Source organism: Panthera tigris, chromosome B3 (assembly GCF_018350195.1).
Source record: "Panthera tigris isolate Pti1 chromosome B3, P.tigris_Pti1_mat1.1, whole genome shotgun sequence".
Taxonomy (NCBI): domain Eukaryota; kingdom Metazoa; phylum Chordata; class Mammalia; order Carnivora; family Felidae; genus Panthera; species Panthera tigris.
This window is the reverse complement of record NC_056665.1, coordinates 53,901,950-53,916,026: the sequence shown is the minus strand read 5'-3', so window position 1 is coordinate 53,916,026 and position 14,077 is coordinate 53,901,950. Positions and strand designations below refer to the sequence as shown.

The window sequence follows — 14,077 nt, the reverse complement described above, 5'->3', positions numbered from 1 at the left end:
GTGATCAACCACACCCATTACTTGAGATATCCATTTGAAGCAACATATATTGGTTCCAACCTATCTCCTACATGAAGAAGCACTCTTGGCAATAAGAGACCTAGCCTGTTTCATGGCTCATGGCACTCGACTTCTAGTGGAGAGGAAAGGCTTCTCAGAGGAACCATAGGTCTCAAATCAAAGGTAGGAGCTCTCTCAAAATATGGCAGCATGACATCTCAATACTCTTGTCATGTTCCCCTTAACAATACAGCTGTTTCTAAAATTAACTGAGTTCTACTTCTGTTTATGCTTGAAGTCTTCCATAAGAAAAAGTACAGATGAATAAATAAATGCTGGTCAGGCAACAGAAGTCAAAGCTTATTATGCTGTAATAATAACCTCTAGGGGAAAATGGGAGAGTAAGACCAAAAGTTAATACAAATGTTTACTTCTGGGAAGTAGGACTAGAAGTGGAGGCTAACTTTTACTCATCATTCCAGATCGTCTATAAATTTTCTCATTTTCTGCTATATGAAAGTTTTATTTTAATAATGAAAATTCTTAGAAATTGTAACAACACCATCAAGTCATGTTATTTTTAAAAATCATTATTTTTGAGACGCTGATTTCTATGGAGTTAGTGTGTAATAATTGGTCAATTAATTGAAGAACCATACGTTTCGTTTAGTGTCTCAGTAAACTGACAATCTCAAGTGATACCTCTGATGTTTTATCCTTCTAATAGGAAAAATAAATAAATAAAAACAGGAGACTGGTAGTTGCTTACGTGTCTCACATAGTCACAATAGCTAGAAACATATGTAGATTGCTTTGTGGAAATGCTGGAAACCTCCCACTTTGTCTAGGCCTCCAGTGGTCATTTTATGGGCCTCCACACTGCAAGTGTTTTTATAGCATTTCTGCTCCTTTGGACAGTGCCACCGAGCATATCTTCTCTGCTGTGTTCTGGCTTATAGAAAAGACGTAGGTCTGTGATCAGGCACAAGTTAAGCCATGACACACCCTAATTAGGTAAATGAAAAGAAAATTCAGTGCATATGACAATGATGTGGTTTCGCCCACAGAGACCATGAGAAAAAAATTATCCAAATTTATCTTGTAGGCAATTGGTAGCACTCTGGACATTGCAGTCACATTTTGCAAGACCACCACTGGGTCCCCTACTGATCTGAAAATCTAGTTACTTCCTTGTAACAATCTTTTGTCCTCTTAATTCACAGAAACGCTTCTTTGCCTTTAACTTGCAACCGCACTGAGCATTACCAGTGCTCTCCTCTCTGTTCTGCACAACAGTGAATTAACTCTAAGACGGCATTACAAAAGGGGACAGATGATTTAAGTTATTTAATTAGTGCATGAATCACAAGTTTAATCCTAAATGAGCATTTGAGCAAGGTCGTTTCCTACCATTAAACAATTCAAAATCAATTATTAAATATAAACTGAAAACCTCAGAATTTAAAGCCAAAACAAATAAAGTAAATGAAGCAAAGAGCAAGTCAAATCGATGCTACCTGGAAAAAAACTCTTGTGCATAGAAATGTAAAAAGACCAAATTAGGCTTCCTATACTTCAGTATGAAAGGAGAATGTATGAAATCCAAGGCCTGTGGTGTTTGAGCAACGGCAAAAATCAGATACTTATGATTCCAATGTTGTTTTCAGAAAAAAAAAAAAAATTAAAAAGACCATGTCGGCCTTCTGGAAGAGATTAAAAGAAAATCAAGAATGCTCTATTCGAAAGACAAAAACAATAGCTATGTTTGTAACCAATATTACTAAACCATCATTCTTTAAACTTAAAGTCAGGCAAAGTAATTTTTTGTTTTGCTTTGTTTGTTTGTTTGTTTGTTTTTTAAAGATCCAGGGAATGTTCTGTATTAAATATAGGGCTTGACAAAGAACATGAATCCTCAATAATTTTTTAAAGGAGAGAAACCAATGAGGATATGAGAGTTTTGACCAGCTGCCCTTAAAGTTCATATTCGGTTAAATGGAACCTCAAACAAATATCAGAAAGACACCTGAATCTCAGGTTTAAACCAGGTTAATGTTCACATTAAATCAGACTCTTACTCTTTTGCATATATATATATATATATATATATATATATATATATGCGCCAAAGATTAGTCCTGCTCCCTTCAGAAAGCTTTTATACAGATACTATGCATAGTCTCAGAATGTATGCATTTGGTAGCTTCAACCTAGAGAACATAGGTGACTCAATATAATTTATGACCTGATCAGAAGGACCCCTGGAGGAGAAAGCTGGCTATGATTTTCCCCTCAAGCATCTAAACACAATCCTAAACTATTCGCTAGGGGTAATCATAAAGGATTCCTTTGGTGTCAGACACATTAGAACCCAAGGGAAAGCAACTGTCCTGCTCCTCTTCCCAGAACCCGTCCAGTCTCCAGGGAAAAAGCCTCAAACTGCAGGAGAGTTAGAGCAGGTGTGTCCCGAGCCTTTCCCTGGCCAGAGTTCAGGAGGCTACACGCAGCAGCTACTTCACAGCTGCTGTGTGTTAACCTATCTGTGGTAAGACTGATCAGACTTTCAGCAGGACAGGGGTCCATGTGCCAGTTTCCAGACATTCACTGGCACATTTTCTTGTGCTTTCTATTTCAAAAGTCACATCATTTAGCTTATATTTTTAAAATAAGACCTAATCACAGGAAATGGCCAAAGGGCCATTGTGCTAACCTTAAGACAGAGGCACTTACACTGAGATGGTCTGTCGTCAAAGTCAGAAGGTCTTCATTGGATGGATGAAGTTTTTCAAACAGAATAGTGTCTGCTCCTTTGGAATAAAGCTTTATCTGTCCTTCTGGGTTTCTAACTGAAAAGAAAAATTTTGCATAGTAGATAATCAATGAAATCCGTCAAAACTAGACTTTCCTAGGACTCCAGCCAGGAAATTTGGAAATGGGCATAACGTTTTAGCTAGTAGCAAAATACTCAGTGTCTTTAATTAGAAGGTCACTATCTAAGTCAATTGGCTTTATTCCTGTTCTATTAACTTAGAAATATTCCATCTACTGGAATCCTTTGATTTCCCAAACTCAGAAACAAGTGTTTTTATTCTGATGTATACAACCTTACTATTTTTCTTACCTACTGTTTTGAAGAGTTGATAAATTCAAATTAAGCCTTCTGGATTGAACAGAATTGAGAGCTTTGCTTGCCTGTCTCCTATTGCAAAAACTCAAGACCTACCATAGGAATCAGCTTTTAGTATTATACCAAATGATATCCACATGGAATTCTAGTCATTCAAAGCCATGGTTTATGCATTAGTTCTCAGTCTTTGCTGATGTTTTTCTTTATCCTCTTTACTCCTTGGGAATGCCCTTTCTTTCATTCTTGGTGGTTGATTTTGGGGTCACAATCCAGGCTGCAAGCATGCCTCACAGGGGGCTTTCAAAATTATTTTCTACCTTCTTTTAACTGGAAGTCTGTATTAGTTATGGCTATATTTTTAATCTGCCCCCCCCCCAGGTTTGAGAATGACAGCCCTGATGAGGATCCCCTCATCTCCAGTCCTTAAGCCTTCCCCGGGCTGTGCCTCATGTTGCTTCAGAAAAATCTTTTTTGAAACCACAGAATACTTGGCCTACATTTGTAGGCATGGTTTTACAGCTTGGCACATACTATATACTTAATTACTTGTTGAATGAATGACATGACATGACAATATATTTCTTCCAAGTAACCACCTACAGTTTGAAACAACTTTCTGGATCACAGTTCCACGGTCTGAACACTGACCATCACAAGTTTCATCAAGTCAAAGACTACTACATGCTTTCCATTTGATTATACCTTTTCTCTAAAAACAGAATGCCTCAAAACAGATGAACATGAATATTGACTATTAATAGAATATAAAATTTAGAACTTGATTTAAAGAAATATAAATAACAAAGTACAGTGAATTAATTTCCATTCTAACCTTTTACTACTCTTAGCTAAGACTTAATCTAGTCTAGTTTCCTCCTGGGTTTGAATATGTATAATGCACCTTGGGAACTGTTTTGTGTTGACTTATCCAGGACTTGTCTTCTCTCCTAAGACTGTTGGTCAGCTCTCCTAGATGCCAGAACTCATGCAGTTTTTCTTGTGCCCTGGCTCTAATTGCCCCCATTGTGGAAAGAGTTGGAGGGTGGTGGAAAGCATATATAATTTATCTAATTGTTCAAGTGGGGGAAAAACATTTAATTCTAGGGAAGCCTTTCTTGCTTTTCTTCTACAGCAATCCAATTTAATAATTTCTCCCATATTTTCTCCCTTCTATCACCAGAGCTATAAAGGCAAATTATGTGCCTTCTACTTTTACCAGTATGACTTCCCTATGACTGTTTTTTATAGTCTAGGCTAGGACATCAGTTCTCAAGCTTTTTGGTCTCAGAACCCCTATGCACTCTTAAAACTTTGTGAGAACTCTAGGCCTTTTTAAGCGGGTTAGATCTAATAAGATTTACCATATTAGAAATTAAAGTTGAGAAATTTTATTATAGCAATGGTCTTAGAACACTAATTATATTACTATAATAATATGACTATTATAATAATTACGATAATAAGCATATGACATATTAACATAGGTAACATTTCTATGAAAAATAATTATATTTTCCATAACAAAAAAAATTAGTTTTGGGAATGGCATTGTTTTACATGATTACAGGTCTGGTTTAAAAAACGGTTAGATTCCCATATCCACTTCAGTAGTTCAATCTGTTGTGATATCACACATCATGCGGCTTTTGTAAAACTCCACAGTATACTCATGAGAAAAAGAATAAAAAAGACAAATACCATTAGTATTATTATGAAAATGTTTTTGTCCTTGTGGATCCTCTGAAAACCTCCCAAAGTTTCTTAGGGTTCCCCAGACCACACATGGAGAACCACTGGTCTAGGAAATCACACCAATTATGATTTGTTCAAATCTCTTACCATCTCTTTGTCTCAGTTTCTACATGTGAAAAGGAGATATTTAAACAATCTAACTCCTAGGGTCCTTTCCAAGCTATATTCTTCTCATTCAGTAAACAGTTTACATTTCCTTCATGTTTCTTAATCAAGCATTAACCCCTTAGAATTTGTGTGAATTCAATTTCATGGAATCCTGCTTAATTTTACTCACTAAACCTTTCCTTTTGCAGATCAACAAGTTTTTTTCTCTTCATTCAAGGCTCCTAGTCATCTCTGCTAGGAAATCCCAAGGCTAATCATATCTCACTCATTTCAGAAGTTAGCCTTTTTAAAATCGATTTAAAGAACACAACAGTTTTAAATGGTCGAGATAACATGTGGGCAGAGTCTGGACAAAAGTCATAGATTTTTAGTTATAGATTCTTCTCCTCTTACCAGTCCTTTATACATTGTTGTGCCTCAAAGACTTTCCCAGGATCTAATTCCCTCCCACTCTTCATGCAGTCACATTCATTTCTAAGGCTTCAGGGTACATTGACAGGATGATTGATTTTAAATGTGTATATCCTGCCCAAATCCATCTCCAGCACTCCCTTTGAATATGTATATCCAACCACCAGCTAGATACCTCCTTTCGGATGTGCTCAGCCACACTAAATTCAAACTGCACACATTATCTTCCTCCAACAACTAGGTATCTCTCCTATGTCTCTGCCCCAATAACCAGTTTCACCCTTCACTAAGTCTCCCAAACCAGGTAACCAGCCACCATTCAAACTCCTTCTCTTCTACCACCCATACATCCAACTGCAGCCATGGATTTCTCTTCATCACCTTATCTCTTGCTTATATTATCACATTAACCTAAATGTTCCACTTATTGCAATCCTGCTTTTCTTCAAACTCCTCTGTAATCTATCTGGAATTATCTTCACACAACTGCATACAACCCTGCAATAGCTTCCCTCTGCCTTTGGATCAAGTATGGACTCTTAAACATGGCATAAACAGGAATCATCAAGACCTTTCCTTTTTCAGCCTATTTTGTACCCTGCTTCACCATCTTCTCCTGGGTGCAATCACACAGAACACTTTTCAGTTTCACATTCTCCCTTAGCTTCAAGTCCCTGGGACATGGTAGGCACTTACTAAATATTTGCTTAATTAAGTTGAATTATAGTTATGCAAAATTCATTGAAAGCAGCTATGCCTTTGTGACATAAAAAGAAAAAAAGTCACAAATGGTTTCCAAGTTTATGCTATAAGAGTAAATGTAATAGCAACTCTGTGAATGATGATGAATAATTCTACTTTGCCATATCTCAGTTGGATGCCTATTCATATATACATATAGAAAAATGCCTGTCATACGGCAGTGTGATTTATACTTTGATCATCTCTAAAAAGTTTACAGTTGAACAGGTCTTACTAAAGATCTTGCAAGGGCTTTTCAAGGAGCTAGACTAATTTATTTTTCTTTAATGTTTACGTGCCACTTGCCTCTATTAATATCTTTGAATTTTATCTCTGTATTTTTATTAGAATTGGTCCTTCCAAAATTGTACAGTAAGATTTATATGTTTATCAGTATAGTAGATTCTATATCCTCTGACAAAATTCTATATAGAAATCTATTTTTATTTAAGTAACTGAATTAAACCAGGGCTCTTGCCCCAGAATGAAAGTAGTACTAGTATTGAAACTACACATTCATGATTCAATGAATGATAGCACCCCTCCTCCAAAAAAGGAAGGAGGAGAAAGAGGAAACAGAAGAAGAGGAAGAGGAAGCAGAGGAGGAAGAGGAAGAAAGAGGAAGAGGAGGAAGAGGGGGAAGAGGAGGAGAAGGAGAAAGAGAAGGAGAAGGAGGAGGAGAAGGAGAAGAGGAAGCAGCAGCAGCAGCAGCAGCAGTAGCAGCAAATATCTGAGTCTTCACATCAGGGTGTTGTCCCCACAGACCAACCCATGTGACAATCATGAGACTAGCACTGTTTTATTCTTTGCCTTGTTATCAGAGACTTTTCTACCCTAGTGGAGCCCCTCTTTCAAATTCCTTCTGATTAAAAACCAAACAGAACCTAAATAAAGCCCATAAGCCTCCATGCATTCGGTGGTGGAACAATACCTTGCTTCATATGGGATCCATTAAGTCAAATATCTGAAGTTTGTGGTTAGGCTGTGATTTCTCCACAGCCCATAGTGGTGACTGATGCTGGGGAAAAGCCAAAAATTTCCCTGTGTAGCAATTTTACATTTTTGTCAACACCCTCATAGCAAAGAGAAGCCAGTTCTAGGCCAACCCAACATTAGTAACACCTCCCCTGAAGCTGTAAATAGAAGAGAGCTTCTGCTGATATATGGTTAGGCCAACGCCTAGAGCAGCGTATGTGCTCATCGGCAGCACTGACGATGACTGCCTACAGCCTGTTGTCAAAAAAATAAACATAAACATCCCCAGATGATGTTTGGTTTTTACCTGCTGAGAGCATTCTACCACAGCTACTTTCCAGTAGTTAGAGGCCAAAAACCCAACCATGTACACACACATTTTCCACAGTAGAAATTGATTTAATATGTCCAGGATATTCATAAGTTACAAAGTATTGGCTTAAATTTTACTTAACAAGCATTTATAGAAAACCTACTATGTGCCAAGCTCTATGCTGGGCCTTGGGCTGGGTAAGATGGCTAAAACACAGCACTGCCCTCTAGCACATACTCTAACAACTGGGAAGGTCATGAGTATCATGGCACTGGTATCACACTGGTGTTATGAACAAGGTGCTCTGAAGAACAGAGGAGAATGCAGTTAATTGATGAGTAGAAGAATTAAAAGAACAGGTGGCATTTAAATTGGACATTTCCAGGTGAGTAGAAGTTTCCAAGAAAAGAATTAGGGAAAAAGAGTCTTAGGTAGGGGAAACAGCACACACAGAGGGTGAAAGCGTACAACGCATGCCTGGAATGCAAGACCTAGTAAGGCTGGGCAAGTTTGAGGAAGTAGAAGATAAAGAGACTGAAATCAGATTGCAAATAATCTTGAATGCCATGCAAGAATGTTACCCTCTAAATTCTAGGAAGCTACCAAGGTTTTTTATGTAGGTGATGGCAAAATCAGGTCAATATTTTGGAAAGAATACCTTGGTATCAGCACAGAGCATTATTTTAAGGGGAAATAGTTTTGAAGATATTGCAATAATACAGGCAAGTAGTGGTAAAGCCTGGGAAACATCTCTAGAAAACACAATGAGTAGTAATTGAGGATCTATTAGTTCTGTGTGTCTCAGTTTTGTTATCTTTAAAATGGGCGTTAAAATAATAGTACCTACCTTACAGGGTTGCTGAAATAATTAAATCAGTTAATTCATGTAGACAATCTACAATAGTGCTAGATTCAATAAGCACTTGCTACCCATCAGTTATACTTACTAGTGCACTGTTGAGGCTAAGTTGAAAATGAAAGTTTATCAAGTTACAAAAATACCACAATTCTCAGTATGTAAGTAGGAATGAAATAATGCTTAAGAAGCATCAATGTGATGAGTACTACCAAAAGATCAAACATAATCTCAGCTACCAGTCATACCTATGACAGACATCCTTTTTCTGATATTGTTGAAGTCCAAGAAGGCAAGAAGTTGGTAAGTAACCAGTGTTCCCAATTCTTCTATTGTTATTGTCTCTGAGGTTCGAGACTTAAAAATGAACCCCAAATTTCTTGCAGCAGTCACCAAAGCCCCTTCATCAGGTGACTGAACTTGGTAAATCAGCTGCCCTAAAAGGAAAAGAAACTATCGCATTAAACTATAGCCAAAATAGATTGTATTAAACAAAAAAAGGAAAAGAAACAAATGTATTGATATTGAGAATAATCGCTAATATTCACAGAATGCCAGTGCTAACTCCAACTCATCCTATAACACTCAACTCAAGTGTTAGCTCCAGAAGTCAGAACTTTTCTACATGCCAACCAGCCAGACCAAGTGCCTATACTGGGAGATACTACAGGACACCACCCATACCACCATCAGAGCCCCTGCCATCTTATACAAAAAAATCCATCTATGTGTCTGACTCTCCACGATGCTGAAAGTTCCTCAGGTCAGAGGCCATGGTTTTGTATTTTCAGTGACTAGACATGTGTAGTGAAAGTTTCACAAACTAAAACACTTAATATGTATTAATGCTCATAATCCTCATGATAAGCCCTTGAGGTAGGGATTATTAAAAAATTATTATTTCCATTTTATACCAATGACCTATGACTGAAGAGTTTATATGATTTTTGCAAGATCACACAGCCAAAGAGTTGATGAAGCAGGTATTCCAAGTTCCACTTCAGTCTGCTACTAATGACCAGTTTATTATAATGCATACAAGAAACCGCTTGAGATGTAAGAAATCAAACCACTGTGCTCATTCTTGGTGCCTGATGTGTATGTATCAGGCTGGGAGGAAGAGGGGAAAAGAGAGAAAAAGAATGAACTGAGCAAAAAAAAAAAAAAATCAAACCAAACCAAACCAAAACCAATAAACTATAAAAATAGAGCATATACAAAGACATTCTATATAAAATTATATTGTCTTTGTTTATAAAAATACATTTGAAAAAATAGGCAAAGCTATATCCCTATCTACTGACTTCAGGCAATGTACAAGATCAATTCTTAACAAAATGAGTTGCATTATATACTATGATTCCTTTTCATGTAAAACAAATAACTACCTATCTACTGCATATATTAATTTATATATATTAATATAATTTATTAATTATAAATTGATTTATATTTATATTTTATATTAATTTATATTTATAAATAAATATTTATTAATATTAATTTATATATATTAATATATATATATAAGGGTGAAATGATGACACCAAATGTTACCAATTGGTTACTCCTGTAGGGGTGAGATTAGAATACTTCATGGACGAAATTATTAGCTCTGCCTTTATAAATTTTGTAGTGTGGTTTCACTTGATACAGTAGGCATAAATTAATTTTGAAATTCAAAAGGGAAAAAATTATAGCAGTTTCTTTATCTACCTATGAAATTATTTAACTTTCACTTCTTCAACATAGTAAACTGGGTGCCAGGACCAACTTCCCTGCTACAAACAACTACAGATTCTGTATAAAACATTTTAATAATTTTAAGTACATCCATAAAAGATGTACTGGCAAGAAAATAAGAACTATTTAGGCCAAAGATGAAGAGAAAAAATACAGATAGAATAAAGGTATTACTGTAGCCAGCTTTTGCCTTGAGGACATTTTCTGATCATTGATCATTGGTTTCTAGCCTCTGAGAGCTTGAGTTAGAGAAGACGTAGCCCAGGTAAGAAGTTTAACGGGAGACCACCTCTTAAAACTGGGCCTCCAAGGGTGCCTGAACGGGTCAGTCAGTTAAGCATCTGACTCTTGGTTTTGGCTCTGGTCATGACCTTGTGGTTTTGTGAGTTTGAGCCCCACCTCAGGCTCTGCATTGGCAGCATGGAGCCTGCTTAGGATTCTCTCTCTCTCTGCCGCCCCCCCTCTCCACCCCTGCCATTCGCACTGTCTGTCTCTTTCAAAATAGATAAATAAACTTAAAAAAAAATGTCTGGGCCTTCAAAAGACTACTCTCCTGGTATAGAGGAGAATTGGATATCAGGGCCTCCTTCAAGAGTGCCTGTAAGGAAAAATTATCTACCTATAAGCGGAAAGAAAAATTTTTTCTGCTGAAACTTTAAGACCAAAGACTGATTTTCACACATATTTGCATCCTAAATTCATAATACTTGAGTGACTTGAAAAAAATCAAACTGGAAATTTAGTTTAATATGTTCCTACATTAGAACACTACAAGTCCTTTATGGAGGTACTAGCCTTCATCTCAGGACCCAAAGAATTTCTACAAATAAAGTTCCAAGTAAAATGATCATCTCACAGTGAAAAATCATTAAAATCACAATAAATAAGACACAAGCAGAACTAACAGAAATAATCTAAGATCTTCAAAAACTTCAGATGTTGGAGGTATTAGAAATAGCACACTCAAATACTTGATAGATTTCAAAAATTTTTTTAAAAAGGCATAAAATTAGGCAGATTTGAAAAAGAATCAAAGACCTTGTAGAAATTAAAAATTAAAAACTGCATATAGATATTGCTAGAGAAAGAAGCAGTGTACTGTGGAAAAAAAAAATGGAGGAACTATGAGAATATATCCCCAAGAGATAGGGAAGAGAAGAAATGAGAGACGTGTTAAAACACATAGAGAAGAGAATGAAAATATCTGACACTGAAGATCTAACATGAGAGGGAAAATGAGTCAGAGGCAAAGCTGGAAGAAATACATGGCTAAGCAAATACCATGTCATGGTAAAAAATGATACTCTACAGATTCAAGAATCTCAATGAATTCCAAGTAATATATTTTTCAATCCACACCTATAGTGATAATATGGAAGAAGAAATCTTAAAAGTAGCCAGGGAGATAAGACTGACGACCTTCACACCACAATTGGACTAGGAACTGACTATACAGTAACAGAAATAGCAGCAGGACACAGTGGAATACCTTCAAGGTGCTAAAAGAAAATTGTCACCTTAAATTTCTGCACATAGCAAAATGTTCAAGAATAAGAACAGATGAAGTTGTTTTTCCAAAGTTTTTGAGAGTTTATTAGCAGAAGGTTCTCTCCTAAAAGAAATTATCAAGAATACACTTTATGTCAACAGAAGATCAGAGTTGGGACAAGCATTAAAGAGCATAGAAATGAGTAAGTATGTAGGATAGATCTAAGCAAACACTGACTATAAAAACAATAAAAGTAACCTCTTGGGGGATTAAGAAAGAAAATACATGACAAGAATACTGTATAAGTCAGGACAGGGTTGATTAGTATTGAAGGGTTCTAAAGTCTTTGTTTGGTTTAAAAGAAGGCTTAGGCTTTGATAAGTTCACTATGCTAAAATTTCTAGGCTAACCACTAAAATACAAATAAGGATTCCAAAGCAGAAGTAAAAATGGACTAAATCCATAAGAGGGGAAAAAAAAAGAGAGAGAGACTAAGACAAAAGTTGGGGCAAATGTAAAGTACAAAATAAGATGGTAGAAATAAACTAAATGTATCAATAATTATATATTAAGTACTTAAAATCTACACATATCAATACTCAAGAAAGATAATGGACTAAATGTCTGCTTAACCTTTAGTTCTATCAAACTATTCTTTTTAAATGTCAAAAATTATCTCGTTCATGAAAGATGTGCCTAAAACACAAAGAAAAAGATAGATTGGCAGGAAACAGTGGAAAAAAGATAAATAATGCAAATACTAACAAAAGCAAAATACCTATAACTATATTCATATAAGCCAAAATAAACTTTAAGGCAAATATGTGAAAATTGTGTAATTGAGTAGTCAAAATAATCCAAAGAGAGGTAGAAAATTGAACAATACAATTAACAAACATTATCTAATGGATATATTTAGAACTCAGTGCCTAATAACTACAGAATACACATTCATTTCAAGCACACATGAAACATTTACTGAAACTGAACATATACCAGACCATAAAGCAAACCTCAATAAATTTTAAAGGATTGATATAATGAGGCAGTAAGAAAAAAAATTCTAAAACTTTTATCTTTCCATACACTAAAATAGAAAAATCCTATTAAAACACTTGTATTTTCCACTTTTCCTGCCTCTGCATTTTCATCCTGGAGAAGGGAATGAGAATGTCAACTTCTCCAAATGACTTCTCCATGAAACAGTACACCTTTGAAATAAAAGCAATAGCTTCAACTATAAATTATACAATTATAAACTTTAAGTTTGTTAGATTTGGTTCTATTCTTTTCCATAATTAATGTTTATATTAAAAAAGTTTGTTTTCCAAGGTACCTTAACATACATGGATTTAAGCAATCTATACTGTAAATAAATCTTTAAAAGGAGAGCAAAATAATCCTCCCTTACTCAGTGATATAATCCTTCACTTAGAATTTGATATCTTAAAGCAAGAGATAGAAGTAATTTAAAGATATATACATCTTCCTCTCTTTACTTCAAAATACCTTTATATGGCAGGATGTTAGCCAATATCCACAAGAATGGGTAAAATTTAAGGAAGACCACACTAAATGTTGGTTCGAATGTAAAGGTACTACAGCTCTCATACACTGATGGTGGGAATGTAAAATAATGCAACCATTTGAAGAAAAATGGTTGGGCAGTTCTTATAAAGTTAAACATATACTTATACTATGATCTGGCAATTTTCATACCTAAGTGTTTACCAAATACAAATTAGTTAAATGTTTTTTTTAAGACATAAAAATGTTTATGGCAGCTTTATTCATACTAGCCCAAAGCTGGAAACAACCCAAATGTCCATGAACAGAGAACTAGAAAAGAAAATTATGGTACACTCACATAATATAATATTACTCAGCAATAAAAGAATGAACGATTGGGGCGCTTGGATGGCTTAGTCAGTTAAGTGTCTGACTTCAACTGAGGTCATGATCTCACAGTTTGTGAGTCTGATCCCCACAACAGACTCTGCTGTCAGCACGGAACCTGCTTTGGATCCTTTGTCTCCCTCTCTCTGCACCTCCCCCACTCCCACACTCACTCTGTCTCTCTGTCTCTCTCTCTCAAAAATAAATAAATAAACTTAAAAAAAAAAAGAATGAACTATTTACTGATACATCAACATGGATGAATAACAAAATCATTACATGGCATGAAAGAAGTCAGACACAAAAGGATACAAATTGTATGATTCCATTTTTATGAAGTACAAAAACAGGCAAAATTCATCTTTGATGATAGGAATCACAGCAGTGGTTGGCTGAGCAAGGGGGTTGGGAATATGGACTGGAAAGGGATATCAGTAATCTTTCTAGAGTAATAGAAAATATTTTTACCCTGTTGGGGTGATATGAGTAATCTCTCTAGAGTGGCAGAAAAGATTTATACCCTGTTGGGGGGGGGGGTTACATGGGTACATATAATTGTCAAAACTCATCAGAGAAAACACTTAAGATCAGTGTGTTTTACTGCATTTAATTATATCACATTGTGAGAAAAATGTAAATCATACTAGAAAATAAGAATGAATACTA

The 14,077-nt window shown here is 35.7% G+C and overlaps 1 protein-coding gene across 15 annotated transcripts in view; it reads right to left on the bottom strand.

Annotated features, from left to right (window-relative positions):
- ATP8B4 (ATPase phospholipid transporting 8B4 (putative)) overlaps positions 1-14,077 on the bottom strand; it is a 255,880-nt gene that overhangs the window by 64,515 nt on the left and 177,288 nt on the right. For all 15 annotated transcript variants that reach the window (XM_042988887.1, XM_015537428.2, XM_042988899.1 and 12 more), the window contains 2 exons: positions 8,532-8,720; positions 2,731-2,846 (listed from right to left, as the gene is read on the bottom strand). In XM_042988887.1, the coding sequence (XP_042844821.1) occupies positions 2,731-2,846; positions 8,532-8,720 (305 nt within the window). The remainder of the gene's footprint in view (positions 1-2,730; positions 2,847-8,531; positions 8,721-14,077) is intronic.